Raw genomic sequence first — 26,786 nt, forward strand, 5'->3', positions numbered from 1 at the left:
CTTAATAGCAGATTGCATGCTCGCAATATGTGCCTCGACCACTGGGGTACTCCCTGGTACTATGTGTATGGTTGTGACCTCCTGCCAGAGCTACAAGATATCTTGTCTGAGTCTTGAATGAGACCAGTCTAGTCCCAAATGGCCCGAGCCTACTCCTATATGATGCGGCTCTACTCCTAGTGGTTGAAGCAAACCAACTCCCATGTGAAGTGAGTCAGCTCCATCTCACGCTCATGGAAACTATGTATGTCCATGAGCAAGGTCTCCCAGGCCTCTAGTGTATCAGCCCACCCATGTCCAAGCTGAAACTATGATGGATGTGGCATGAAAGTGTGGAACTAAGTCTAGAAGCTGGATGGTGACTAGGTGAAGTGGGTGAGGAACGGAGATGACAATGGAATGGATGAGGTAGTCCCAATGGGGTGTGGGAGCGTGGGCTGACTAAGAGGGAGAGGGGAGAGTGAAGCATAATGTGGAACAGCGTATGACACCTCTGAAGTATGTGTCATAAGTGGTGCGAGAGCTATAACAGGAGAGGAAGGGAAAGAAACAACCAGCGCCATAAGCATGAGTATGTCACTGATCATGGATGTAGCTGTAGCTAAGGATGTGGGCTGTGGCTATAACTAGTGATGAAGTATAAGTTGAAGTCGAAAGTGGGGATGTAGAGGGAGCTGAGACTAGAACTGGAGCTGAGACTGAAGCGGGATTGAAGTCAAAGTAGAGATAGAGAGAGCTGAGGCTGGAGAGTTGAGGCTGGAACTGAAACTGAAACTGTAGCGGGGCCTGAGGTCAAGGTAGAGATAGAGGCTAAAGCTGAGGCTGAGGCAGGTCCTACCTTTGCTTTGCTATCTACCCCGAGTCCACTTTGGTTGTAACGTGTGTTCACATCCCCAAGTTTCAGTTGTGTCGTTTGCTTTTTTTTTTTGTCGTCTTTCTTGGCTTTTGTCGCCCATTTCTCTTAACTGATTTTTTATCTTCTTTGGTGCAGGTCTTAGTGTCTGATCAGGAGCAGGAGCACCGGCTACCCCCCCCCATGATGGGAGGCACACCCAGTGCGAGGGGGTGTAGTTGGAGGTGGTGAGCTAGGGTGGCAGCCTAAGGTGGAGAGGTAACCAAGAGGTGGAGAAGCTAAGGTGGCATAAGGGGGGGGAGGCTAAGACAAATAAGGGCAGAGGGCCTAGGCCTAGGCAAGGAGCCTAGCCTAGGAGCCCAAGTGGAGGGAGGTTGCAAGCGAGAGGGCCAACGTGCAGCAGCAGCAAAGGGGGAGGCATAGTAGGAGCAGCAGTAGGAGCTACAATAGGAGCGACAGCAGGAATGGTAGCAGGACCTACATCAGCTCTCTGGGAGGAGCTGGAGCAGGGGAAGCAATGCTAGCAGAGGGGCAGTGCCTACGAGCAGGGCAAAGTGGAGGTGGGTAGAGCAGCGTGGGTAAGGTAGGCTGAGCGAAGGGAGGCTAAGCGAAGCAGAGGGGTCTATGTAAGTAGAAAGATGTAGAAAGAGCTAATTTTAATTATATGGTACAGGGGCAGAAACTATGGAAGTAGAAAATTATAGATATCAAAGTGGTTCATAGTGTGTTGTATTGAAGAATGTTAAGGATGAGCATGGGTAATGGATTCTCTAGCTCTACAAGAAATATTCTTGGATCACAATGCAACCCATAAAGTGGGTTAGAAGGATACAATGGACATAATTAAACATTAGAAGGGAAGGATCTTAGCTTTTGAAATTTATCTTTGCAGTAACATATTGACAGAGGTATATATTAAGAATGTCTTCACCTATGCAAACATATACATGCATTCGAATGCAGGACTTCCATATCATAGGCCCAATTGTAAGTTTTTCAAAGTGTACTCGTACTTCATTTGCATTTTAGAGTATTTGCATTTATTTGGGGACTTTGACACAACTGTCTTTTGCCTTGTATTTGTTTTGTGGATTTATATCCATCTGCTTACAAAGAGTGGGAGCCTGCAGCATGTGTAACTAGGGTGTTGCATGCCCTCAATGTTGAGATTGGGAGTCTTCAGTATGAAGGTAGCACACCATCAGAATTAAAAAGGATGGGATCTTCTTCTATTACTCAATGTTCATTGTGTCAGATGAAGAAGGACAATATAGTAGATTATAATCTCTTCCCTTGCCTTCTTTTGATAGTCCAGAATGGCCACTTCCAAACATGGAGATAAGTGAATCATATAGAAATAGAATGTTTACTGATGTGAGAAATGTTATGAAGCCAACTACTACTAGTGGAAGAAATGCTAGGTTGAGTTGGTTCCTTCCATTTCCATTCTTTGTTGATTTCTTTGCAAGTTGTAGGCAATTAAGGAAAACAAAGATTACTTACGCTTGCAAGAGCTTAGAATCGGACTGGCTATCTGAGCTATTTGACAATGTATGGACAACAATAACATGTCATGCTGAAGGTACAATGTTGATTGAACACTTCAGATGTAACATTTCGGTGAGCACATCTTGCAATTCTTGTTTGTATAAAAAATGATTAGGATTGTAAGTATTGATGGATCCCAAATTTTATAGGTATTTCATTGGAAGGAAAAATCTATGCATGACTTTCACATATAGAAGGTTTAGATGGAAGAACCGGAAATGGGAAGCAATGGATGATGATATGCGCAATGGGACTCACAGTCCTGTTGTCAAGGTATTAATTTATTGGCAAGGACATCCTGATCTAATGTTGGAATTGGAAGAGGAGTGGACCATGCGATTTATCAGGGAAGAATTGCAGTTGGCAACAGCAAGCCCTCCCCAAGACTATTATTTTAGACTTAATGATCGCAAAGTTAGATATATAGGGATGAGACAAGTATCCTTTGTAAGAATTGTTGTCCCCCCCATACTCTAGATATAGTAGACATGATGACAAGTATTTCATAATATCCAGTTGCTTGGATCATTAGTGTTTCAACAATGCACTTGGCAATGAGGCGTTGTTACATGTATGAACAAAAATCATAAATAATACAAAGTGTTGTTTCATTTATTGTTAAGATTCTATTTATTAAGTTTGCACCTCTAGATTGATGGATCTCTGTGGTCTATGAATGATAAAGCGATAAATATTTGTAATTTTAAATCTATGGATATTTGTATTGTGCAAGAGAGAGAGAGAGAGAGAAAGAGTGTGTGTGTGTGTGAGAGAGAGAGAGAGAGAGATATAGATTATGCAATTAGAGTGTGCAAGAGAGACTGAGTTAGAGAGAGAGAGAGAGCAATCAGGGAAACAAAGGGAGGGAAAGAGACAGAGGGAGGGGGAGGGAAAGATGGAGATGGAGACAGGGACAGAAAGAGGGAGATGGAGAGTGGGACAGAGACAGAGAGAGAGGGAGAGAGGGAGAGAGGGGGAGAGAGAGAGTTAAGATCCCATTTATTCATTTGCACCTCTAAGCTAAGAAAGAGAAAAATAAGAAAGTTAGTTAAGGTCTTCGAGAGACTATGAGACTGAAAAAAACTGATCCAAAGGGTGGAGCTCTAACAAAATACAAAAAATGCACTCGCTCAAATGATGATATCATCGATGAAGAATTCACTGCCTAAATGGAATTGAGTTTGGATTTTGTTTTGTAATTCGTTTCTTTGAAATTCATTTCTTTAGAATCTATTTCTTTGAAATTCTCGACTTGCATGCTCTTAATTAGAATTCACTTCGAAAATCTATGAATCTCTTTTGGTATTTCTTATATGTGTATATTTTGATAGCTTTTTACAACAATTTGCAAAAAATATATCTTCTCATGCTTCAAAATGTAAGGCTATTTGGTTGCCTTGCAAGATTCATTATCATATTTTTGTGTTTTTAGACCATGTTAATTGTTTTTGTGAGCTTTTTGGCTTATATTCTATCTATTGATGGAAATATTTGAAACTATTTGGACAAATAATTCCAAATTCTTGATTCATTCACTTGCATCTTCATATTTTTTTTAAATATGAAGGTTCTATCTCATTTTGAATGTAGTTCAATGTGGCTTGTGTAGAAGCACTTTCACAAAGAAATTGTGAGCTTCCACAAATCATTAAAAGTATTGAGGTTAGCACTTGTTAATGCATGAGCCCCAATTTGTAGAGGTATTTAAACTGATTTTAGGAGGCAAGTGAGCTATCTGGCACTTGGGCGAAGGAGGTAGAGAAAGAGAAGGCAAGTGAGACACCAATGGAAGAAGCCCAGACTGAAGAGGTTCTCACAAAAGACTTGGAATCCCAAACTAAGAAGGTTCTTGTAGCAGATGGCTTAGATGTTGTGTATGGTAGAATTGAATAGATAGAAATATTTGGATTTCTGTTGAGTGTTTTGTAAATATGTATGCTGTGAATATAGTTTTTTGAGACATTGAACTTGGCCAATGTTTTTAAGAAAGGAGCCAATTTGTTTACTTTGATTAAAATTTTTATTCTTTCTTTATTCATGAACAAAAGTTTTCTATTCTTTCTTTAGGTGATCAAAAGTTTGTTAATCTGTCCTTATGAGATTTCAAAGAGAGTGAAAAGTCCCATTTGGACAACAATGAGTAGAACATGTTAGTATGTGCAACAACTTAAGATAATGAAAGTTTTTTTATGAGAGAGAAATACAAAGGTCAAAGGGAAGGAAAATACTTTTAGACTTTCAGAATACAGAAAATATAAGATATTTCAAGATGTAGTGGAGGTCCCTATTACTTTGCAGGCATGATGTTCGAAAAATGCATGAATTCAACAAGTTTCTAATTTTTGACTATGCAAAATATAGCATTGTTTTGAAAAAGTTGTGATTTTAATGAGTTTTTTAGGGAATCTTAAGATGGGTACCAATGTTACATACCCAAAATAGATGTTACATTTTTTTGGATTGAAGCATGTTCCCAGCCACCCTTTAGAACCATCTAGGCCTTAATAAATATCTAGCACATGCTCGGAGAGATACCAATCGTATGTAGCCAGGAGAGAAGGGCACCTATGCCAAGGCAGAAGAAGCTAGCAGGATTTGGCCAACCAAAAAACTAGAATGATCACAGCCAGGAATGGATGATTGATGAGAACCAATGATGCAAGTGGCACAAGGCCCCTAGTAGTCGAGAGCTCAAGGATGGAGAATGCCTAGTGAGAGTGCTCTCAACAGAAGCGGAATGAAAGAGGGTGAGAAAGAGAGAAATAGAATAGAGCACACAAGTTTTGGTGGGTGCAAAACACCCTAATCTTCTTTGTCATTCATTTATTTATGTGTTTGAGTATTGTACATAATTGAGGTTAAGGCACAGTGTCCTTTAACCCCCACAACCTCCCACTTAAAGGCCAATGTCCTTTAAGGGAGAACAACTAGTGAGCATGCTATCCAATGCCAATCAATACATGACAATACTCAAACCGCTGACTAGGTAGACTCTTCGTCAGCATATCTGCAAGGTTATCATCAATATGAACCTTGAAAATCTCTATGTGCTTGTCCTCAAGTACCTATCTAATGAAATGGTACATGACCTTAATGTATTTGGTCTTTGCATGAAAGACTGGATTCCGTGCTAGCTGAATAGCACTCATGGAATCACTATGCAATGTCAATACATCTGTATCAATCCCCAAATCTCCCACTAGCCAATTAGGCCATATAGCCTCCTTGTACCACTCTGTCAAGCTTCAACATACTTGGCCTCTGTGGTAGAAAAAGAAACACACTTTTGTATGCGAGACATCCACAACATTGCACCACCTGCAAAGGTGAACACAACCAAAAGTGGATCTCTTACTATCAACATGCCTAGCATAGTCTAATCTGTGTACCCAAGTACATGCATCTTTTCTATTCCAAAGTAGATGCACATCTCTTTGGTACCCTTCATGTACCTCATGATGCACTTAACTGCCTCCCAATGCCTCTTTCTTGGATTAGCCATATATCAGCTACTAACAGCTCCCACTGTAAATGCAATGTCTGGACTAGTATCGATCATAGCATACATAAGACTCCCAACTACTGATGCATAAGGAGCCTTGGCCATCATGGCCCTCTCCTCATCTGATTTGGGACTATCTGTGTGACTCTATTTCACATATGGAGGCAATGGAATACTTATTTCCTTCCCCCCCTCCATATTGAAATGGTACAACACTTTTGTAACATACTCCTTCTCTGAAAGCCAAAGGAGTTGGTCATGCGTGATGCGCATACCAAGAATATGACGTGCAGGTTCCAAATCCTTCATGTCAAAGGCCTTAAGCAACTTGTCCTTTAATGCATCCATCTCGTAAGTGTCGTTGCTAGCCAATAGCATATCATCCACGTAAAGTGCTAGGAGTATCAAGTTGTTATCCTTAGCCCTTATATTGTAGAGGCAGTGATGAATCTCACTAAAACCCTGGGACCGAATGAAAGCATCAAACTTATGATACCATTCTCTAGGCGCTTGCTTAAGGCCATAGACACTCTTTTTCATCTTTCAAACCAAATTCTTTTTACCCTTTTCTTCAAAGCCTTTTGGCTGTACCATGTGAATTTCCTCATGCAAGAAAGCTGTCTTGACATCCATTTGCATAAGCTTCATATCCTTTACTCCCACAAGTCGAAGTATGAATCTAAGTGTGGTCATCTTCACAATCGGAGAGAAGATCTCATCAAAATCCACATCCTTCTCTTGCTTGAACCCTTTAGCAACCAAACGGGCCTTGTACTTATGCACATCGTCACTTGTGACCATCTTATGGACCCATTTACATGGCAATGTTTTCTTTCCATGTGGCAAAGAAACCAAGTCCCAAGTCTTATTCTTCATGAGTGAATTCATCTCTGATTGCATATCATACTCCCACTTGTGCTGATCCTCGTGCATCATAGCCTCCTTGTAACAAGAACGCTCCCCGCAATCAGTAAGCATCACACAGTCTTCCCCTGGAACAAATCTATCAAGTGGTCTAGACACTCTAGCTGATCTTCTCAAGGGCATTTCAGCTTTGGCTCATTATCTTTACCAATAGATGATCCATCATTTTCCCTTGATTGTGCACCTAAGGGAGTACTTGGGGGCACCATTTCCTGCACATTTGGTGCACAGACAGCTTGTTGGCTATCAACATATGCGAGTGGATTAACATCCTAGAAAGTAATTCTCCTCATTTCCACATCCCTCATGGGTGTCTTATGCATCTTCTTTTCATTAAAGACTGCATCATGGCTATGTTTGATCTTCTTTGTTTTTGGATCCCAAAGACAATAGCCCCTCTCCACTTTCACCATAACCCAAAAAGATGCATTTCCTAGACTTAGGATCTAGGTTCTTCCAAAGCTCTTTTGGCACATGTGCATATGCCTCACACCCAAATATATGCAAATGAGAGTAAGAGGGATAATTGCTACTCCATGCCTCTTCAAGAATACCACCATCCAAACTCTTACTAGGTGATCTATCAATGATCACATGCACTACATTCTTCATTGCCTCAACCCAAAAACCCCCAGAAAGACTTGCATTGGAAAGCCTGCATTACAACATTTCTTGAATGGTGCGGTTCATCTTCTCTATAATTGGATTTTGCTCTGGAGTATGAGGGGACGTGAGCTCCCTTTTGATCCCACGTGTATTACAGAATTACTAAAAGTCATGAGATATACTCTCCATCATTATCAGTCCGTAGGCATTAAGCATTCTACTTGACTGATTTTCAACCAAAGCCAGCCATTTCTAAAATACCTGGAACACATTGCTCTTCTGAGCAATACATAAGTCTACACTTTCCTAGTTGCATTATCAATTAATGTCACATAGTATTCAGCCCCGTCTAATGACCATGTAGACATGGGACCACATACATCTGAATGCACTAGATCAAGCTTTTAAATCTTTTTCTTTCCCTTTCTTTTATGGGCTGATTTAGTCTGCTTTCTATAGAGACAGTGCTCTTAAAATTCAAAGTCAAAAAAACTCAAATGCAGTACATAACCCAGACGGCATAAGAGTGTGGTCTATTTTTATCTCATTTCCAAGGTATGAGGATGTTGGTAACCTACAATCATGTCATCACTCATTGTAGCATAGGTGTGCACAAGTGTAGCATAGATCCTTTGGCCGTATTTCACTGAGACGTGTAGGCTAAAGCATAGAAAGCAGTTCTTGCATTCGCTAGACAAGGAAGAAGAGTTAATCACATGGATTGATGGAGGTTCTCACCTCCATGGGAGTTCAAGGGTTTAGAAGAAGGATAGGGTTGAGAAAGCTAACTAGGGTTCTAGGGTTGAGAAGGGAGTTCCAAGGTTTAGGAGGAGTTACAGGGTTGAGGAGTGGAGAGCTAGTCTCCTTCATGCATTCAAGGGGTTTAAGGAGGAGGGAGAGAGGAGGATGAGGAGAAGGAAGGAGAACGAGGAGAGAGGACGAATAAAAGGGAGGAGGAGGAGAATAAGGACAAGGAAAAGGGAGGAGGAGGAGGAGAGAGGGGGAGGAGATGAGATTGGAGGAGAAGATGGAGGTAGGAGGATGAGAGATTGCAAGGTTAGAGCATGCTATCACATTGAGGGAGCATGGACCCAAAGGAGAACAAGGATATGAACACCAAAGTGAACTGAACACTGAACCCCAAAGAGTGGGAGCTTCTTTCCATTATGAGATATTTATAATTTTGGCCTCTACACAATTTGTAGGAGACTTCTTGGTGGGACCTCTTTTGTAGGAGATCTCAAGGGTAAGACCTCTTTTGTAGGGGAGTTCTTGGTGGGAGAGCTCTTTTGTAGGGGACCTTGAGGACGGGCCCTCTTTTATAGGGGACTTCAAGGGTGGATCCTCTTTTGTAGGGGACTTTGAGGATGGGTCCTCTTTTGTAGGAGACCTTAAGGGTAGGTCCTTTTTTGTAGGGTACTGTGATGACAAAAATTGATATTTTTTAATTTGGCATTGGTATTGTTTCCCTCTATGTTTGATAAGAGTTTGAGTATCAAGTAATAGCCTAGCAGCTCTCACTTATTTCTTTTTTCCAAGATATTGTATGGGATTGAGAGGATGAGTGGAATGGATCATTGTAAGTACCATAGGTATGAATTATAAATACCTTGGTATGGGGTGAGAGTTATTTGTCTATGGGATATTATGGGGTTTTTAGGAAAATAGTAAGAGTGAGTCATATAAAGAGGTGGGCTCATGTCCATGTGTTCCAATAATATAAGAGAGGCCACATGCCAAGCGTGTGGAAGGCATGTGGAGGAGTGTGGAGTCAAGAGGAATCCTTCTAGAATTCCTATGTGGAATAAGGAGGATGTGGACATATGGAAAACAGAGGGTCCTTATGGGCTCCTTGTGGGGAGACTCTTGACTTTCTTAATATTTTAAGAGTCTTGAGCATCTTTTGATGGGACACATGGCAAGAGTACCCAAAAAGGACATGGATGGTGACATACGGGGTTACGTGATTGATGGGGAGAGGAATCTATAGGCAACAATTGTAACTGGGTGAAAGAGGGTGACAAAATCTCTATAAAAGGAGCCCTCCTCTCCCTTGTTCATTATCTCTTCCACCATTAGGCCTCATATTTATGTAGCTCTAGTCTCCTCAAGCCTCTTCCATGAGCCTTTTCTCCCTCTTGTAGATATTGTCTTATGTAGACTTTTGAGTCCATCTCTCTCTAGTTCACATTCTCTCTCTATGAGTAGTCTTGAAGAATCCGCTCCCTCTTGTATGTATGAAACCTCTTCTTCTCCCTTGTGTTTGTAGTATTTTGAGTTGCATTGGAGTGGAGTCTCACTCTATTAGTAATGAAGGTCACTTCGAGTTCTCTCTCTCTTGAGTGTCTCTTCCCTTTTTCCTTTGTTTTCTCTTTGAAAGTGCTCAAAAGTATTGTCTATTTGGCCACTCATTGCACATACATGCTTTATATATTTCCCAAGCCACAAATGGAGCTCTTCCTTCCCTCCTAAGCGACCTCTATGGGACTTGGATCTCTGATGAAGTCTAAGCATGGAGGTAGTATTCTCCCATGTCGGCACCAGTAGAAGGAGTAGGTATTTTTCATGACAGTTTGACCCCCTGTCAGTATTTTGCTCATAACTTTTTGCTCGATGGTCCGATTTGAACGAAATTATATCAGTGTGAATCTCTCTTCAAGGAGCATAATTCTTGTCTTCAGGTATTGTATTAGATGTCAAACCAAAAATCTATGACTCTCTATGTGTGACTATTTCTTTTTCAAATAGCTTTTACCCCGTCCAGTAAACTGCCCATATCTTTCCGACTGCTTCTCTATTTCTTTTGAAACTTATATCAGAGCGAAGCCCATTTCAAGCTGCATCTAGATATGTGTTTGAATATTTTATATCATGTCTCTGTTAAAAGTTATGGGTCTTTGTGTCTTATGATAGTTTGGAAAGTGTTTTGAGCTATGTAAAGGTGTCTATGAAGGAGGTGCAATGTTTCCTCGGAACTACCCATCCGACCCAATCAGCCCCTTTAAACTCCTCGATATATATCAATTCATGTCATGTTGAGCTGCAATATCTTCTTTCAACAACGTATCACTTTTCTCTTTGGCGCAAACCACTGGCTTGCTAAGATTATGGCCTCCGCTAATCCTTTCCTTCTCCCTATGCTTGACTACAACATCACTTGGGATGTTTCCATCTTTATTCTCATCTAAGGGAGGAAATTATGGTGTGGTCTCCTAGTATAAAAGCTTCTTTTTAATGTCCCTTTCCCAATGATAACTATCTCTATCACTCAGTTCAAAAGTAGTAGGAAGTGAAGAGGTGCATGAAGTTTATTACCCCCAACTTCATGTCAGATCTTTTGGTGGAGACGCCGAGTATGTTTGGTATTGGATTCATCCCACCTTACTAAATGGTCTAGGGTGTACTTGATTGCATGTTATGCCTAGTATAGGCATATGTGTGCCTAGAAGAACTCCGTTAGAAGAGATTGCATCCCATTTAAGAGAAATAAAAGATTGTGAAGGTGATGCTCAAGCTATTCACACAGTCATCATGATCATATCCTTTATGTTTGCACTCTTGAATATGTTGGTGAATCAACAACACTGTCAACAGGCACAATGATAGATTGGGGATTATTTCATGCACAAGCAGCTTGATGTGAAGAAGAGTTGAGTCTTTTGGTAGTTTTTGACTATAACAATGGAGTGGTGATTCTCAATGCTTTCAACTTCTTTTGCTATGCAAATGACGAAGAGTACAATATCTTAAATTTGTTATGTGCACTTCCGATTGTGACAAGGGTGATTCTTGAATGCATGTATACACAATGTTTTCATGGTGCTGGTTGGTCACTTATTTTTTAAGATTTTGTTGAGGATCACATTGTGGAGGGTTTTCAACAAGTGGTTATGCATAATAAGTTGGTCTTGGTATACTAAGGCTCTGTGGGATCTTGTTTGGATCTTGTTTGGGATATTATTTGAATCTTGGTGTTTCCTTTTTGTGTTTCATCATGGTGAAGATTCCAATGTATTGAGGGACCCGAAGGGGAAGACCCAGAGTCTTATCTTCAGGATTTTGTTTGAGGATGCCAGCTTTCTAGATGGTCCATGAAGGATCGAGTGGAGATTTTGCCTAATTTTCTTGAAGGTGTAGCCTTGAGTTGGCATGAGGCCTTGCCGGGGGGCAATGGAGTTGCCAAATGCTTTGATGTTACAGTTGGACCGGTTCTATCAAGGAGAGGGTGAGATGGTCTCTATGTTGGCAATCCGATATGAAACTTTATGAACAAAGTATGAAAGCGCAGCTTTGCGAGCTATGGCATCCTCATCATCAGCCCCTCAAAGTCTCTCAGGGATGGAGCACTTAAAGATGAGCAAATTTGTTATGGCTATGGAGCCTCGTCTTCGCTCAAAAGTAATGAGTAAAGATCCAACAACATCGTAGCGGCACTTCACATTGCGACCAAGAAAGAAGCTTCTCTAAAGATCGAATCCTCTTTTGTGTCTTCAACAACTTCAACTTCTAAGGTAGAGGTAATGGGCACTCCTCGGGTACCAAAGAACTCTGAGTTAGATTATAATATCTCCTAATTGATGGCAGAGTTTGCTGATTTGAAATTGCATTTGGTTAATGCATGACAACCTAGAGCACCAAAGAGTGAAGATAGGCCTCGAGATAAGAGTGGGGTCACTTGCTATGAATGTAATGAAAAAGGTCACTTTCGCCCCAAGTGTCCTAGATTGAGAAATAAAGAAGAAAAACAAGTATCCTTATTAGAAGCTTCTTCAGGGGATGAGGAAAGAGTGGTAATGATGGCTAAATAGGGACGTGGTAAAGCAAAAGAAGAAGAAGAAAGCAACGAAGAAGTAGATGAGGAACATCAAGAAGAGGAATGCCGTATTAAGAAAAAGAGGGCACTTAGAAGGAGAATTAGTCAGTCATACTTTCTTTTAGGACAAGGCATTGGAAGCTATGACTTGTTGTCCAACCTTAAAGAAAAGGAAAATCATATCACCTTTGGTCAATTACTTGCTTTGTCTCCAAAACTACGGAAGGAATGGGGAAAGCTAGCAAGCACAAGAGTGTTAAAAGCATCCCTTTCTCTTTTGGATGGATATAGTAGGTCCTATCCCCCTTTCTCTTCTGTCAATGCATGATGACCATCGGATGCATTGAAAGCTTCTAGCTCCACTTCCCCCTTAAGTTCACTTGTTGACACAAAATCAAGAGCCTTTCTATCTCTATTTTGAACAGTCGGCTTCACAACAATGCGACAGTCTAGGTCTCCTCAACGGCTTTTGCCTAAGCTACTAATCAGTTGGCCAATGTTGGTCCTTTGCCCCGTTGTTGGGTAGATCTATGTTGATTGTCACACTATGTACTTAGAGATGCGCGTATTGCTTTGCCTGCATACGAAAACTCACCCCTTTTGCTTGTTAATTTGCCTTGCCTATTGCCTCATTGATGTATTGTTACATCACACAATCTTAATTATGTAGCCCACGAATATGCAGCCCGAATTGTTGCATTTGCTACGATGATAGTCATCACTTTTACTAATGCTAGATTTATTTTTTGGCATTATGTTTTCATTCCTATCAGTGCTCATGTTTTCACTAGGCTACTCTATTGGAGACTAACTCTCTTTGTGTCTTGATTGCACAAACCTTCAAAAACTTTGGTGGAATCTCTCAAAGCTTCTTCTTCAAGCTTCCGTTTTTCACATTCCTATTGGTAGCATTACCACATTCTATAGACAGAAAAACAAAAGGTCATAATTATACTTCAACTCTTCTTCTTGATGTTCTTCGTTGCCTTATTCTAGGTAGGTTTCTCTTCTCCATCACATACATACATCTTCTCTCAGTCAACGTCGTTACTTATTGAGTTAAAATAGCAATTTGTTCGTTACACCATGTGAAGATACCAATAGAACCATCATCTACCAGTTGGTGATTGTCTTTGTGGTCCTCCTAAGAATGAAGATCAGACCCCTTGACCACCACTGATCCTCTATTCAACCACCTATCAACTTTGGTTTCCACTATATTGAAGTCTCCTACAAGAACTAAGTTGCCAATTAAATCTTTTAATGACTCCCAAGTGTCTAAATTCTAGTAGGGGCATAGATAGAAACCTAAGTGAAAAGAACTTTAATTATTTTGCACTCTAGAGCTATCCACTTATTTGCATCATCTTTAATATCATTCAAAATACCTTCCTTAAAGTGAGAGAGAATGCCTACAGCACAGCCGTACCCCCTTTACCTTCTTCATGTCTTGTGTAGAGTCACACTCTTCTTCTATCCATTGTCGACAACCTCTTTTAAACAACAGCTAGTACAACCTCTGTCCATTGTCAACAACCTTTGTTCTAAACAAAGGCTAGTAAGTTTTAACATCCTGAAAGGAAAGGAAAGTTGGAGAAAGTGCCTTGGACTCTTAACCAACTAGCAACTTCTAACCCTTTTGAAGGGTCAATTAGCCATACATGTTTAGTAGAGATGGGCTTACTTACCATTTTGTTCTTCCCCTTTTTATTCTTGGGGGTAGGGCTCTTAGGTAAAACTGAAGGACCCTTGACATGCAAGATCTTTCTTTTGCTCTAAATGGTGGCAAGAGCTTTCCCTTGCACTAGGAAGTCGTCCTCTTGATGTCTTTCTTAAAATCTTTTGACCAACATGTCTGAGCTCCTCAGTTTTGTCCATATTATCCTAAATCCATTCTTCAGTTTCTATATGAACAAGAGCTTCGAAATGTATTATGGGAAAGAATATTAGTGGGCTTCAAGATTTCTTGGTGCAATAGGGTCTTGACTTTCTTTCTCTCGTTTGTTAAAGGAGCTAAGCTAGTAGAGGCTTGACGCTTGCTCTCCTTTACAATCCATTTGGTTTTATCAGTAGGAGGAGGGGGCTGGGGGGTCTTTAGCTACTTTAGTCTTTCCGTGTCTGCGTGGACAATCTTTGACAATATGGATTGCCACGGCAGCCCACAAAGAAATAGGAATTAGGGAGGTTTTTGTAAACCAATGGTTGCTCCTTGTAAATTTCCCACATTTCTTGTCATAATCATCAAGGTCTCATGTTATTCCTCAGCCAAATCCAACTGGACACAAAATTGAGGATTGCCTCGAGGGTTAAAATTGTTCTTTTTTTACCTCTACTACCTCACCTAGGCTATAATAATGCTTGTCATGTTGATTACAAAGAGAGAGAGGAAAATCAAAAAGCTCAACCCACACAAGGATCTTAGTGGACCTAGGTTTATCAAGGGAAAAATTTGGAGACCACCTCTCAAGGTATAAAGCTTTTATAATAGCAGACGGGCCAAAATTTTTACTGAAGACACCATTACTACCAGAATTAATAATTAAAGCATATGGGCATTTCAATTACCCCAAAATTTGTTTAAATCTTCCAATACAAACAATAAATGCAACACAAACATTAATATTAGTTAGAGTGCCTATGTAGCATAGCGTGTTAAGGTCACAGTATGTCAGGTGGTAGTATACCACATGATAAATGATGTGAAAGTGAACTTTCTAGCACAAGCTATAGATTTGTCTCTCTCTCGCTAGAAGTATGTCTAGATCTTTTTTAGAGAGTACTTTAGCTATCCCTATGCTATTAGATTCACCAAATCTACCTTCCATCTTAAGATATTACAAGCAAAACTTTGTTGCTACTCCACACACACAATGATCTTGTCTTGGTTGGTTTGGCTATGCTTTTGCCATAAGATCAACATTGACATAAAGTATGATGACAAAAAATTTTGCTTTGGTCTTTCTAACATAGAGAGTATTCTCATTTGGACTATTCCAGAAGCCATGTGCAACAAAGAAGTGTATACCATACCCTAGGTCCCTACTTAAGACCATCCAGAGCTTTCTTTAGCCAATAGACCTTATGTCCTTGCCCCTTCAACACAAAACCATGAGGCTAATACTCATACCTCCTCAAGAAAATACTTATACCTCCTCCTCCCCTAAATACTCCATTATGCCTTGGGCTGACTCAAACATGTGAAAGTCTCTGACATGTCATGATGTCTAATGTAGCGCTGTCCCCTATGCAATGCATCATCACTTCTTGTTATCCGATCTGTCTCATTAGGGGTCTCTCTCTATCATTCCATGTTAATTAGGAAAATACAAATATAAACCTGATCATGAAAGTGGATAAACCGAGAAAGGTGCTCGGAATCATGTAACTCCTGAAACAAGCAGTGGTATCATCCACAAAATCTCGTGCTACACTTGCAAGAAATGCTCCTTTGTCTCTACCTCCTCCACTATGCATAGCTTGCAGATCCATTGCTCTCTAGGTGTGCATGTGGCTCTCCCTATCTCGATCCTCAATTGATGGCAGAGACCAATAGCTACCCAATGACAAATCTCAATGAATGTGAGACTCCTATATCCTTTAGGTACCGTGATCTAATAATCATTTCATCCTTTGATACTATCAAGAAGTCATCATGATAGAATTGGATCTTGGTGGGAATCTCCTAGTGCCCCCCCCCCCAAGTCCATGACGTATAGATCTAGAGTAGATTCAAAAATATGAAAGGATTGATCTCATCTCATGGGACCAAGTTGGATGGGAATTCAAACTATACTAAAGGGGTGACCAATCCATGTTAATACCCTAATTGACACAACATCTAGATATACATGCATACCAGGCCATGCTAATCCTACTATCTCCTAGTCATCCGCATAAGGCGAGTTCCAACCTTGGTAGCCTCTAGCTAGGAAAAGCCCAAACCCTATGAACGTATGTCACTTACAAAAAAATGGTATTGTTTTGGACTGGTGACATGGTAGACTCAACCTATTTTACCTGATGAGGGACTCAAGAATTACTCCAAATCATCGACATCCCATAATCACTTGTAGCCACTCAAATCTCCTCCAATAAGTTACCGAGGGATCACCCCCAAAAACTAGCTACATACATGGCTGTCGATCTCACTAGTGTATCAAGTAGTCACCCCTTTGGTGGGGTCTTGGAAGTGCACCTAGAACTAATGTTGCTCTAATCAGACCAAAGCTCCCTAACCTCTCATAGGTTGTGCCTTGGTTGCATGATCATGAAAACTAGTCCCATGAAGACCACCCTAGGTAAGTGTAGGATTGCACAACCTCCATTGGCTCCCCTTGGTAAGTGAGGTTATGTCAATGTAGTAGTGACCGTGGAGTGTGAAAGATCATGAACTTGGTCTTACCAAGGTTTACTAATCAAGTCTCTCTCCCCGCAAAACACCTCTAGAGGCTCTAGGTGTCTCTGCAAGCCTATTATTGTTGAGGAGGATATGAGGGCTATATCATCGGATATAATAATATATGTATCATTAGGTCCACAAGTAGTGAACCCATACCTCCTAGACAGTCAATGAAGGTCATGATCTAATCAAATGTAAAGCTCAAAAAGTGTTGATGAGAGGGGGCGTCCTTGCTTCACTTTGATCGTGCTCTCATCCAATCTCATAGGCCTCCTACTGCATGTACACTCCCTCTAAGTGACTCATATAGGCTCATCACCCCCCAAATCATGACTCGTAAGATCTACGGCTCAAGCATTGAAACCATCATTATCCATGGCCTAAGCTATATATTGGCATGAGGGCTCCGACCATAGATCAATAGCAGGATCGTCAATCATCGGCCATAGGTATGGTAGGTTGGCAAATTACTTTGATGCCTTTCTAGTGGAGGGGGCATCTATGGTATGTGCATGGATGTCTACTAGACTAGGACTACACCATGGACCTTACTCATGATCTCTATGTGCTAAGCTCTATGGTTGTGTTGTCATTTCCAAATGTTGCTTTATGAAGTTTGTTTCCTAATCTTCGGTTCAATGAAGACGATCATGGTTAATTGAGTTGGATTGAGTGTTGTCTCACCTAGGCTACCTATACATACTAGTTATAGTATTAAGCATTGAAAGTACGGACTCAAACTATAAGCTTAGCTCTTGAAGTCAAGTAACATTCTATTCTTCCTCTTAGACTATCATACTTTAAAGGGAAAAAACTTTTAGTAACTTCTTCCTCATAGGTTCTTTGCACTATGTTGACCTTTGACAAGAGCTCTCAAGTCATATGGGCTATTGCTAACCTACCTAACTAGAGTACAATAAGGGTACATGCAAGCACAACCTTTAGTTTCCAAGCAAGACATAAAAAGCATGCTTAAAAATCATGCAATAAGCATTTAACATTTGGAAGAAGATTTCAAGCTTAGAAACATTATGTCCCCCTACTCAACTTCTATTCAAAACTCAACTAATTAGTCTCTCCCCAGATGAAAACTTAATCATATTAAGTTAACTTAGAAGACCCCTCCCCCAAAAGAAGATAAATTTGATTATCCTAAGGTAGTATGGCTCCCGCTCCCCTCGAAGCAAAGTTAGTCCCCCCCCCCCCCCCCCCGGATCACCAAAAAGCGAGCAAGCAAAAAAAAGCGAGGGGTACAAAACAATAAAAGATTTATGAATCCCTTATTTGAGTAGCAAAAAAATATGATTTAATATGTTTCCTCAATGCGCATATAACTTTAAAGTCATAAACACTAATTTCACATCCCCCATAAGAGAGGTGGTATGTTTCACTGCCAAGTCATCATTAGTATCAAAGGCAAGCCCTACTACAATCAAGTTCTCTCTTTCTACCATAGCAATTGAGATCATCAATGCACCATTCCACACAAGCGGGGCGTTTCTATAAGGACACCTTGAATGGATTAGTCTACATTCCATGCATATGTAAATGCTTAGCCCTTTTAACTCTATTCACTTTTGGAACAAAACCCATGTTTCTTTGTTATTGATTCACTCTTATATCCCACTAATCCAACCAGTGCAACAAATTGACCACAAATTCATATTTTGGTGCTTGAAATTTTACTAGATGGTGCAACAAGGTATGATAATCATCTAAATCAAGCCTTGCCTTTTGATTTGATATGTAACATGACCCAATTTGGACTTGTAAATCAAAAGATACACGGATGTGAAAATGTCATCTTTTGGGCCAAAATAGGGAGTGCGTTAATGCGCACCTGTTTTGGCCCAAATGATGACATTTTCACATCCCTATTTCTTTGCAAGCTGTCAAAAATTTGGTTGTTTTGGCCCAAAAGTTGAGTTTTTGACATCCCTACATCTTTTGATTGTCAAACCCAAATGGCATTATGTTACATATCAAATCAAATGACAAGGCATGATTTAGACGAACCATCTAAAAAATTTGTGTGCATTAGAATATGAAAATTTGGTCGATTTGTTGCACCAAATTAAAGCAAGGTTTCCCATAATAGGGAGCGAGAAGACACTTCTATTTTGGGAAAAAAAAAAGTCAAATTTTAACATCTCTACCTTTAATTGCACTCGAGGGGTCACTCTTCATAAACCCATAAAGCATGTGCGAGCAAGCATGTGTAAAAAATTATCCCTATTCTTGCATTTTTGCATTTTCTCATGTAATTGGTTAAAGCCCTATGTTTATATTTTCAATTTTAAAATTATGACACCCCTTCATAAATCTACATATATAAATTAAGTTAAGTTGCTATTTCATAAATCCCCTCATGCACATAAACTCCCCCCATTAAAAAAATACCCCTTGTGCACTAAATTGCTATGTTACATGTTTATGAGTGATCCCCTGGGGTAATTGCCAAACTCAAATGGGGTCATGTTAAAATAGTCCTTGACTTTTCAAGTAATGTGATACACAATCCCCCTTTTGAATACTTTCTACTTCAAGCAATTATTTTATGGGACATTTAGATTATTTATTTGCTTGCTTGATTTTCCTATAGCTTCAACAAATTCTCCTAGCTTTTTTGGGCCCGCTCGCCTTTTCTAGGAAAATTAAGCCTCCCACGCCCCACCCTTCTCCCTCCCCTCTTGCTTCCCTTTTCCCTCGCCCCTCTCCTTCCCTTTGGCCCTGTCTCTCCCTCTTCGTGGTCTTACATTAGGTTAGGTTACGTCATAGGTTAGGATAGGTTGTTTAGGTAAGGTATGTTAGGTTGGGTTGGGTTAGGTTAGGAGCTAAGGTTAGTTTTTTGGGCTAATCTTGGCCTAGGTCACTTTTTGGTCAAGTTGATTGTATTAGATAGTAAGGTAGGGTTGTGTTAGTTGTTAAAGCAATGTCAACGTCGTTTTGCCACTTTGTTTGGCTTGGGAATTTTAGACCTAAGCACAAAAAAAAACTTAGCTTTAGTAATGCTCATCTGAGTTCTAAAGTGAAAGTATAGAGTTTAGAAGAAAGGAGAGCCTAAAAAGAACATTATAACTCAAAAAATCCCCTTACAAAAAATCACATTAGCTGCAAAAAATCCCCTTGGCTGCATGGCCTTCTTGCTACTGTGTTGCTCTAGGCAGTAGCCAGGGAGCAGCTTGACCTTGTTTTGCTACAATCATCTCTTGTATGTTTGATGTTTACCATTCTGAATCTTCATCAACTTCATGATGGTTCATTAGAGATGATAACTCAAAAAATCCCATTAAAAACCTCAATTATATCTCGTATGTTTGATGCTAAATCTTCATCAAAGTCATGATGATTCGTTAGACGATAACTCAAAAGATCCCTATGAAAACCTAGGTGGAAGGTGTATGAGCTGCAAAAAATCATAGGATTGAAGGTGTAATAGCCATGATTGATGAGATTGAATAGATTGTGATGATTAATTAGGATGAGGGTGAGCTGAATTAGCGGGGAGTTCGTAGATTGAACATAAAGAGATGAATGGGGAGGCTATGGAAACCTAATGCTCAGAGCTTTGCTTCGCCATAGCCATCTTTCCTCTCACTTTCCCACCTCCATCGCCCCCTTTCTCGTCTTCAGCCATGTCGGGCGGTTTCTTCCGGGTACGCTTTCTCCCCTCCCCCCTTCCTCGTAGTTCGCTTTGCTTCTTCCTCCCTTCCCTCATCTTCTTTTCCTTTTTTTGTTTCCATTGCATGCCTGCCTTCCCTTTCCCGAATTCGCCCCTTCCATCTCCCTTCCCCTCACATTGGCTCCCTCACAGGGTACGTCGGCCGAGCAGGACACGCGTTTTTCCAACAAAACTGCCAAGCTCCTCAAGACGCAGAAATTTGCCCCCGAGCTTGATCAGTTGGTTAGTTGAAAGGCGATACCCGCCGTTGCAGTTTTTAAGCTGATCAAATCGCCATGCCAGCTTCGTCACTTGTATCACCTCGCGTCTTACTTACTTTTAAGAGCCGTTGCAGTAGCGGGAATTTAGCTTGTTTTTTAAAATGCAGGTGGATATGAGCAAAGTAAAGATGGATGCAGTACGTCCCTGGATTGCCACTAGGGTCACGCAACTGCTGGGTTTTGAGGACGAAGTTCTTATCAATTTTATTTATGGCCTACTTGAGGGGAAGGTATGGGTGGTGCTTTAAGTTTAAGCTAGCCGAGCTCACTTTTTATCAATGGGCGCGAATTTTGAATCAATGGCTGACATATATCATTTTTCAGGACGTTGATGGTAAACAAATCCAGATACAGCTCACTGGGTTTATGGAAAAGAATACTGGAAAGTTTATGAGGGAGCTTTGGGGCCTTCTGACAAGCGCACAAAACAATATCAGTGGAATTCCTCAACAGTTTTTAGATGAAAAGGCTGAGGAGACAAGGAAGAAAAAGGTGGAATTTGGTTGTCCATTTGTCAGAACCCATCTTATCTTCTCCTTTTCACTAACTAGTGACTTGCTAAGAGCTGTCTGGTTTTTTTCAAGGTTCAAGGATTCATAGGCTGAAAGAATTCTTTACAGGCTGAAGATCAACGCATTGTTTCTGAGTTTCGGAAGAAAGAAGAGGACAGACTGGCTGCTGAACAAGAATGGAGCAAAAAGCATGTGAGTTTTTGTGTTGGCTTTTATACTTGGGTAGTTGATTGTGTAAGGAAACCTATCATGCATCCTGTTAACCTGTCTTGGGAACCAGAATGCGTCTTCAGAGGCGGCAAGAACAGTTGTAGTTGCAGCTGTAAAGCCAACATCAAGCAGGTCACCTAGAGGTTACTCTCGAGAAAGATCCCCTGAGGACATGCGCACATATATGAAGAATGGGTGAGCCACAATCTTATTTGCCATCCTAGTTACACAAACCTTTCATGATAGCGTACTACTTGTAACTTTGTTGATTGTGGAAGTATAGCTCTTTCTCTGCTTCTCTATTTCTGTTCTGGGTTAACTTCTGGTTTGGCTGCACGTTAAGTTACAGCTTTAGTAAATTTCAATCTTGACTTTCTCTCAAAATTGCATTTGTTTTGATCTGGTGTTTTCCATTCTATTCCAGAGGGCTCATGTCGCAGCTAACTTTGGGAGTGGTGTAGTTTCTATATGGGGGAAAATTTGAGGCACTGGTTGCATATTATATACACTCGAGAAGATGAATGCATGCAGCGGGTAGAGTATGAATGCTTTCATATTGAAAGATGGGGGTGCCACAATTACTTCCTCAATGTATTGTAATGACTTAATATTTCCTCATCTTAATCATGATCATTGAAAATATTATCCTTTGGTACATAGATGCATTGTGTGAAAACACAAGCTGTCGGGAGAAAAAGTCCTGACTTCTTTTTCTTGTTAAGCCGTCATCATTAATTTCTACCCCTGTTGTTTTGGCCATTTTTGATTATATTTCCTAACGTGTAGCAGGCCTCCTTTGCTGTCAATGAGAACTCATTGTTGCCAGCTTCTTTGTTCTCATATAATATGTCACAGTTTCTTGAGAAGCTGATAAATGGATTTTGTCCGGGTTCCCTCTGAGTGTGCCACATGCATGTGTAACATTTTGTTATGGGTTTATGGGTTGGGGGTTTCCTTTTTACTTTGCAGCCAGAGTTATGGTTTAGTCTCTTTATTTTGTGTTTCAAATCTTATTGCGCTTTTTGGTATGAGAGGAAGAAAACCAAGTGTACATCGATGCATGACCGCGCTTGTAAGTGATAAGTTTGCATTTTTGGCAGAAGCTTGTAGAAGTAACCGACTGTTTGTGGCCGCGCAGGAATTAACTAGTGCCAGAAGTTCAGTTGACTACCTCTGTGTGAAGGCAACCCCTGGGCCTCGGCCTTATCTTCTCCCTTACTCTTTCTTTCCTTTTTAATTTTTGATGCAACAGCATGCAGGTATAGGTGGCCTTCTTTGTTCAACCTGAGAATTTTGTGCTAGGCAATCGCATGTACTTGAAAGGCTATAGAAGGGAAGAGGGCATGTTGTTGGATTAACACACTTTCTGTATAGCTAGGAGGATAATCTCTTAAGTCATTATATTTTATGGATGAGAGGATGAATTATAATCTCAGACCTGTTGTTTGGAAAGCCCTTAACGTCAATGTCTTCAAAGTATTGTCATATGCTTGAAGGGCTTGCTTTTTGAATGTAAAGAACTTTCTAGCAAGATGTGATCACATGCATGCCTTTCAAGGAAGTCCTAATGCCTGGTGTTTTTCTGATTATGACAGATATGGGATTATTACAAATAAAGAAGTGGATAGAAGTGAGATTTCACCTGGTCTTTGATAATGGATATGTTCAAGTAACTTTACTGCTTGTTTGTTTGGGCTTCAATCAAGTAGCATGATTGAGCTTGTCCTCTTCATGGCAGGCAAGGTGACAGATATCGCTTTGTTTCCTGAAAGGGCTTTGTAGTGTTATCTAGAATTCTTTACATGGGGTAGTACATTTTGTTCTTAGCCTTTTGATCTGTGCTCTGGAGTCTGCACTACAGGGTTGCTTTCGAGGTGTGTCACCTTGGTTTGGTGAACAAGGCTTTTATGCTTTTAACATGTGGATTGCATACTTGGAAGCTTATAAGCTTGGTTGTTTTTCGGCGTGGGTAGCTTCCTTGTCAATTCGATCAAACTAGTACTATCTTATCTGATGATTTTAGTGTGAAAAGACTATGTCCATTCAATTATGATGCAGAATCAAGGTAGCCTAAGTCATGTGTCTAATATTGAGACTAATGGTGCTTGTTTGAATTTTTTGTAGTGTTTCTAGACGCAATGGACCTGGTGATGTGTCCCCTAGTGCACTTCGTCATGGGAAGGAAAAACGGTATGCTGTGTATTCTTGTCGAGTCAATTCTCTGTTCTGTATTAGTCTTCGATAATTGAAATAAATATGGGTTTTTTTAAATGGCAGTGCTCATCATGTTTAATAAGTGACCCTAGGCTGTCTCGTTCAAAGTCTGTTAGCCCTGGTAATGGAAATTACTGTTGTTCCTTTGTCAGGGAACTTCTCAACATGTTCTATTTGTTTGCAGAGGTGACCTCAGACTATCACGTTCAAGATCCAGAAGCGGCTCAATAACTTCTTCCCGGAGTGCCTCAAGGTACATTCTTGGTCTCCTTGTTGTGAACTCCTCAAGTGTGCTAGATGTTGGAAGGGGCTTGCTGTCATTATTTTACAAGACGTTTTTATCGGTCTGAGGTGATCAGGTGTTGGTTTTAAGTCCATGTTTCCTATCTTTAGGGCAGTGCATCTCTGTACAAGGCGCAGTTAAATCAGCCTGAGGACTATTTGTTTCAGTGGTGTCTAGTGTTAACCTTTGTTATGGATGACTTTGCCCCAACAGAGTTTAAATTTCTAAGGTCTGAAACAAATTTTTTGAAAGGTATAATTTAAGTTTCAAAGAAAGAGTAACAGACATCCATTATGATCTGTAACAAACATCTGTTATGAAAGAGTAACAAACATCTATTATGGTCTGTAACTTTGATTTGCTTTTCCAGTAATAGCACCTGTTTGGCATATTATATGTCAACTATCTTGCTCTTAGAACTTTGTAGCCTATTTTAGCCCATAGTCTGAAAGTGCTACTACAGTCTTTTCACTGATATAAGAGTCTGCGATCCGTTCTCTGAAAGGTAGCTTCAAACGGAAGCATTTTCTGGCTAAGAGTAACAGTACCTTCATGATGTTTATTCTGATGTTTGTGCAAGAAGCCTAGGTCGTTAGAATGCAGAATGGATACTTATGCTAGGCTTGTGCTGTTCCATTCCAGAGCTGCTGTTTCTCAGCATTTTTCCCTCCAAATGTTTTTTGGGAGAGACTTACGTGAAAAACTATTGCCTTCACATTCCGTTGTAGCTTTAATGCAGAGAATCTGGCCTGCGTCTGATTTGCCTTCTCTTTTAGTGCAATGCTTTTTCATGGCTGAGTCTGCTTTACAGCTCCTGTAACGAATACCTCTGTATAAACAGATGCTCAGGTGGGTGTGTGAGAGCATACCATGGTGTACATGCACTGTTGTTGCTGATAGGTCATAGGAGCATAGTCCTGCTATGCATGATGGAGTTGATGGTTTCAATTTTGTGGGTGATTCTCATGATATTAGAAGTGCACTTTTTAGGTCTAATGGCTGTTCAGCTGTGTCTTATGGCTGTCCTGTTCCATTGATTTTAAGCGTAAGTGGCTGCTGTTTTCCCTCTTTGCTGGTCTCAGTCCCATATGTCTTATCAAATACCACATCCCTAAGTTTCTCCTCTGCATCTCGTAAAGATGATACCATGGTCTAGACGCATGCACTGTTGGCGCTGATGGGTCATCAGTCCTTGCTATGCATGATGGACTTGATGGGTGATTGTCATGAGGTTAGAAGGGCACCTTTTGGAGAATGAGTTTGGGTGTATTCATGGATTCATTTTGATCTTTGCATGCATTGTAAAGCTATCAGCTTTATCCTTATCTTGTAGTATGCCCATTCTTGGAAAGGCACATATCTACACCTAAAAGATGCATATTTGCAACATAACAGGCTATTCGAATGGAAAATCGACGCTTTGTTTTCTTATGTGAGGGTGAATTGACGATTTCTTGCTCCTCTCTCTCTCTCTCTCTCTCTCTCTCTCTCTCTCTCTCTCTCTGTGCACACGTGAGGGCCCAGAACCAATTTGGGCTGGACTCATACTAAGGAGATTAGCCTTCTCCTTAAGTGCTAGCCTTCATCATGGCTGAGTCTGCCCTTCACCTCCGGAGTGCTGACAGAAACTCAGTACGTAGACTTTGTATAAATGGATGCTCAAGTATGTGTGGGTGTGTGGATTTGTATGTGTGAGAGCATATTTTTATACTATGGTCTACCCCCACTGTTGGGCACTGATGACATCAGTGGGGATGTCATATTAGCTAGTCCTTGCTATGTGTGATGGAGTTTTATGGTTTTCAACCTTATGAGTGACTATCATGAGATTGAAATTGCACTATACTGTGATTTTAGAGGATGAGTTTGGGAATGTTCGTGGATTCATCTAGGTATATGGACTCATACTAAGGAGAGTGGGCTCTCTGGCACATGTCAATTGCCTATCCATCCCTAATTACATTCCAAAATAGATTGGCAGCTGTAGAGGCTTCCAAGCATTGGGTCACATGCTGTTGTGATCTTCTCTTGATAGGCAGCCTTAGCCCCTAAAAATAGGGCAATTTACCCCTCTTGTACCTGCAACAATTAATTAAAGCATTAATTGTTAGCCTTTGCATGCAAAATAAATCTCTAGACTAATTCCTACTCTTTCTGGGCTTCCCGTTGGAGATATCACAGCCAAAGAGTGTGTGTGTGTGTAGTACTAGGAGTTCTAGTACTAGTTCAAGTGTGTGAGTGCCACATGGGACTTATTCCACTTGCATTGTGTCTTCATTTGAGTATCACTTCTCCACTCCCTAACCTCTCTCTCCCCCCCTCACACCATGTTTCTAACATGGTATAAGAGCAGCCTCAACCCTGCTCTTTTTTGCCTCAGCCCAGCTTCATTTCGCCTCTGTTGTGCAGCCCATTTGTCCTCCTATGTGCCCTCTTAGCTTCTCCATAGCCTGCCTCTTCATAACCGCCTCCAACCGGACTGTTCAGGAGCTATTTTCTGCCTCTGTTTGGGTCTCTACAGCAAATCGGCCAATCCCAAGCAGTTCCAGTGCCACAACTTTCACCTCCGAGTATTACCAGCCCTGCAAGTGCTGCGTGGAGGCCACCCTCTACTTTTGGAGCATTCTCCAAGGGTTGTGTGCATTTCGGAGCATACCAGGGCATTGAATCTCTGCTGCAGCAACATTTCTTCAACCGCCTTTCAAGAGCCCCTTGCACATGTGGAGATTCAAGCTATTTCCGAGCATTTTCCTTATTGCGACGGCCCTTCTCAATGAGTTATCATCAAACGTGGTAGTGGCAAGGCGAAGGACTTCAAGAATTTGCTCAAAGCGAGAAATTCTGTACATATTCTTCATAAGGACAGCCTAAGAAATCTTCGTCATTTGGTGCACTTTTCAAACTTGAGAGTTGTTGAATAAGAGATTGAAACCGTGCTAGATGGTCACTCAATCCATCACTCTCTTCCATTTTCAAATCA

At 40.7% G+C, this 26,786-nt stretch overlaps 1 protein-coding gene across 3 annotated transcripts in view; it reads left to right on the forward strand.

Annotated features, from left to right (window-relative positions):
* Positions 1-20,016: 20,016 nt before the first annotated feature.
* LOC147892136 (splicing factor PWI domain-containing protein) overlaps positions 20,017-26,786 on the forward strand; it is a 39,451-nt gene continuing 32,681 nt past the window's right edge. For 2 of the 3 annotated variants that reach the window (XM_087387860.1, XM_087387861.1), the window contains exons 1-8: positions 20,017-20,301; positions 20,460-20,549; positions 20,695-20,817; positions 20,912-21,079; positions 21,208-21,291; positions 21,380-21,504; positions 23,434-23,499; positions 23,708-23,776. In XM_087387860.1, the coding sequence (XP_087243986.1) occupies positions 20,281-20,301; positions 20,460-20,549; positions 20,695-20,817; positions 20,912-21,079; positions 21,208-21,291; positions 21,380-21,504; positions 23,434-23,499; positions 23,708-23,776 (746 nt within the window). In that variant the 5' untranslated portion in view covers positions 20,017-20,280. Of the gene's footprint in view, positions 20,302-20,459; positions 20,550-20,694; positions 20,818-20,911; positions 21,080-21,207; positions 21,292-21,379; positions 21,505-22,543; positions 22,940-23,170; positions 23,275-23,433; positions 23,500-23,707; positions 23,777-26,786 lie in introns of those variants that run through there. The other variant, XM_087387862.1, reaches the window with a different exon arrangement.

Source organism: Dipteris shenzhenensis, chromosome 17 (assembly GCF_047967505.1).
Source record: "Dipteris shenzhenensis isolate YYH24624 ecotype China chromosome 17, Dip_SZ_1.0, whole genome shotgun sequence".
NCBI lineage: Eukaryota > Viridiplantae > Streptophyta > Polypodiopsida > Gleicheniales > Dipteridaceae > Dipteris > Dipteris shenzhenensis.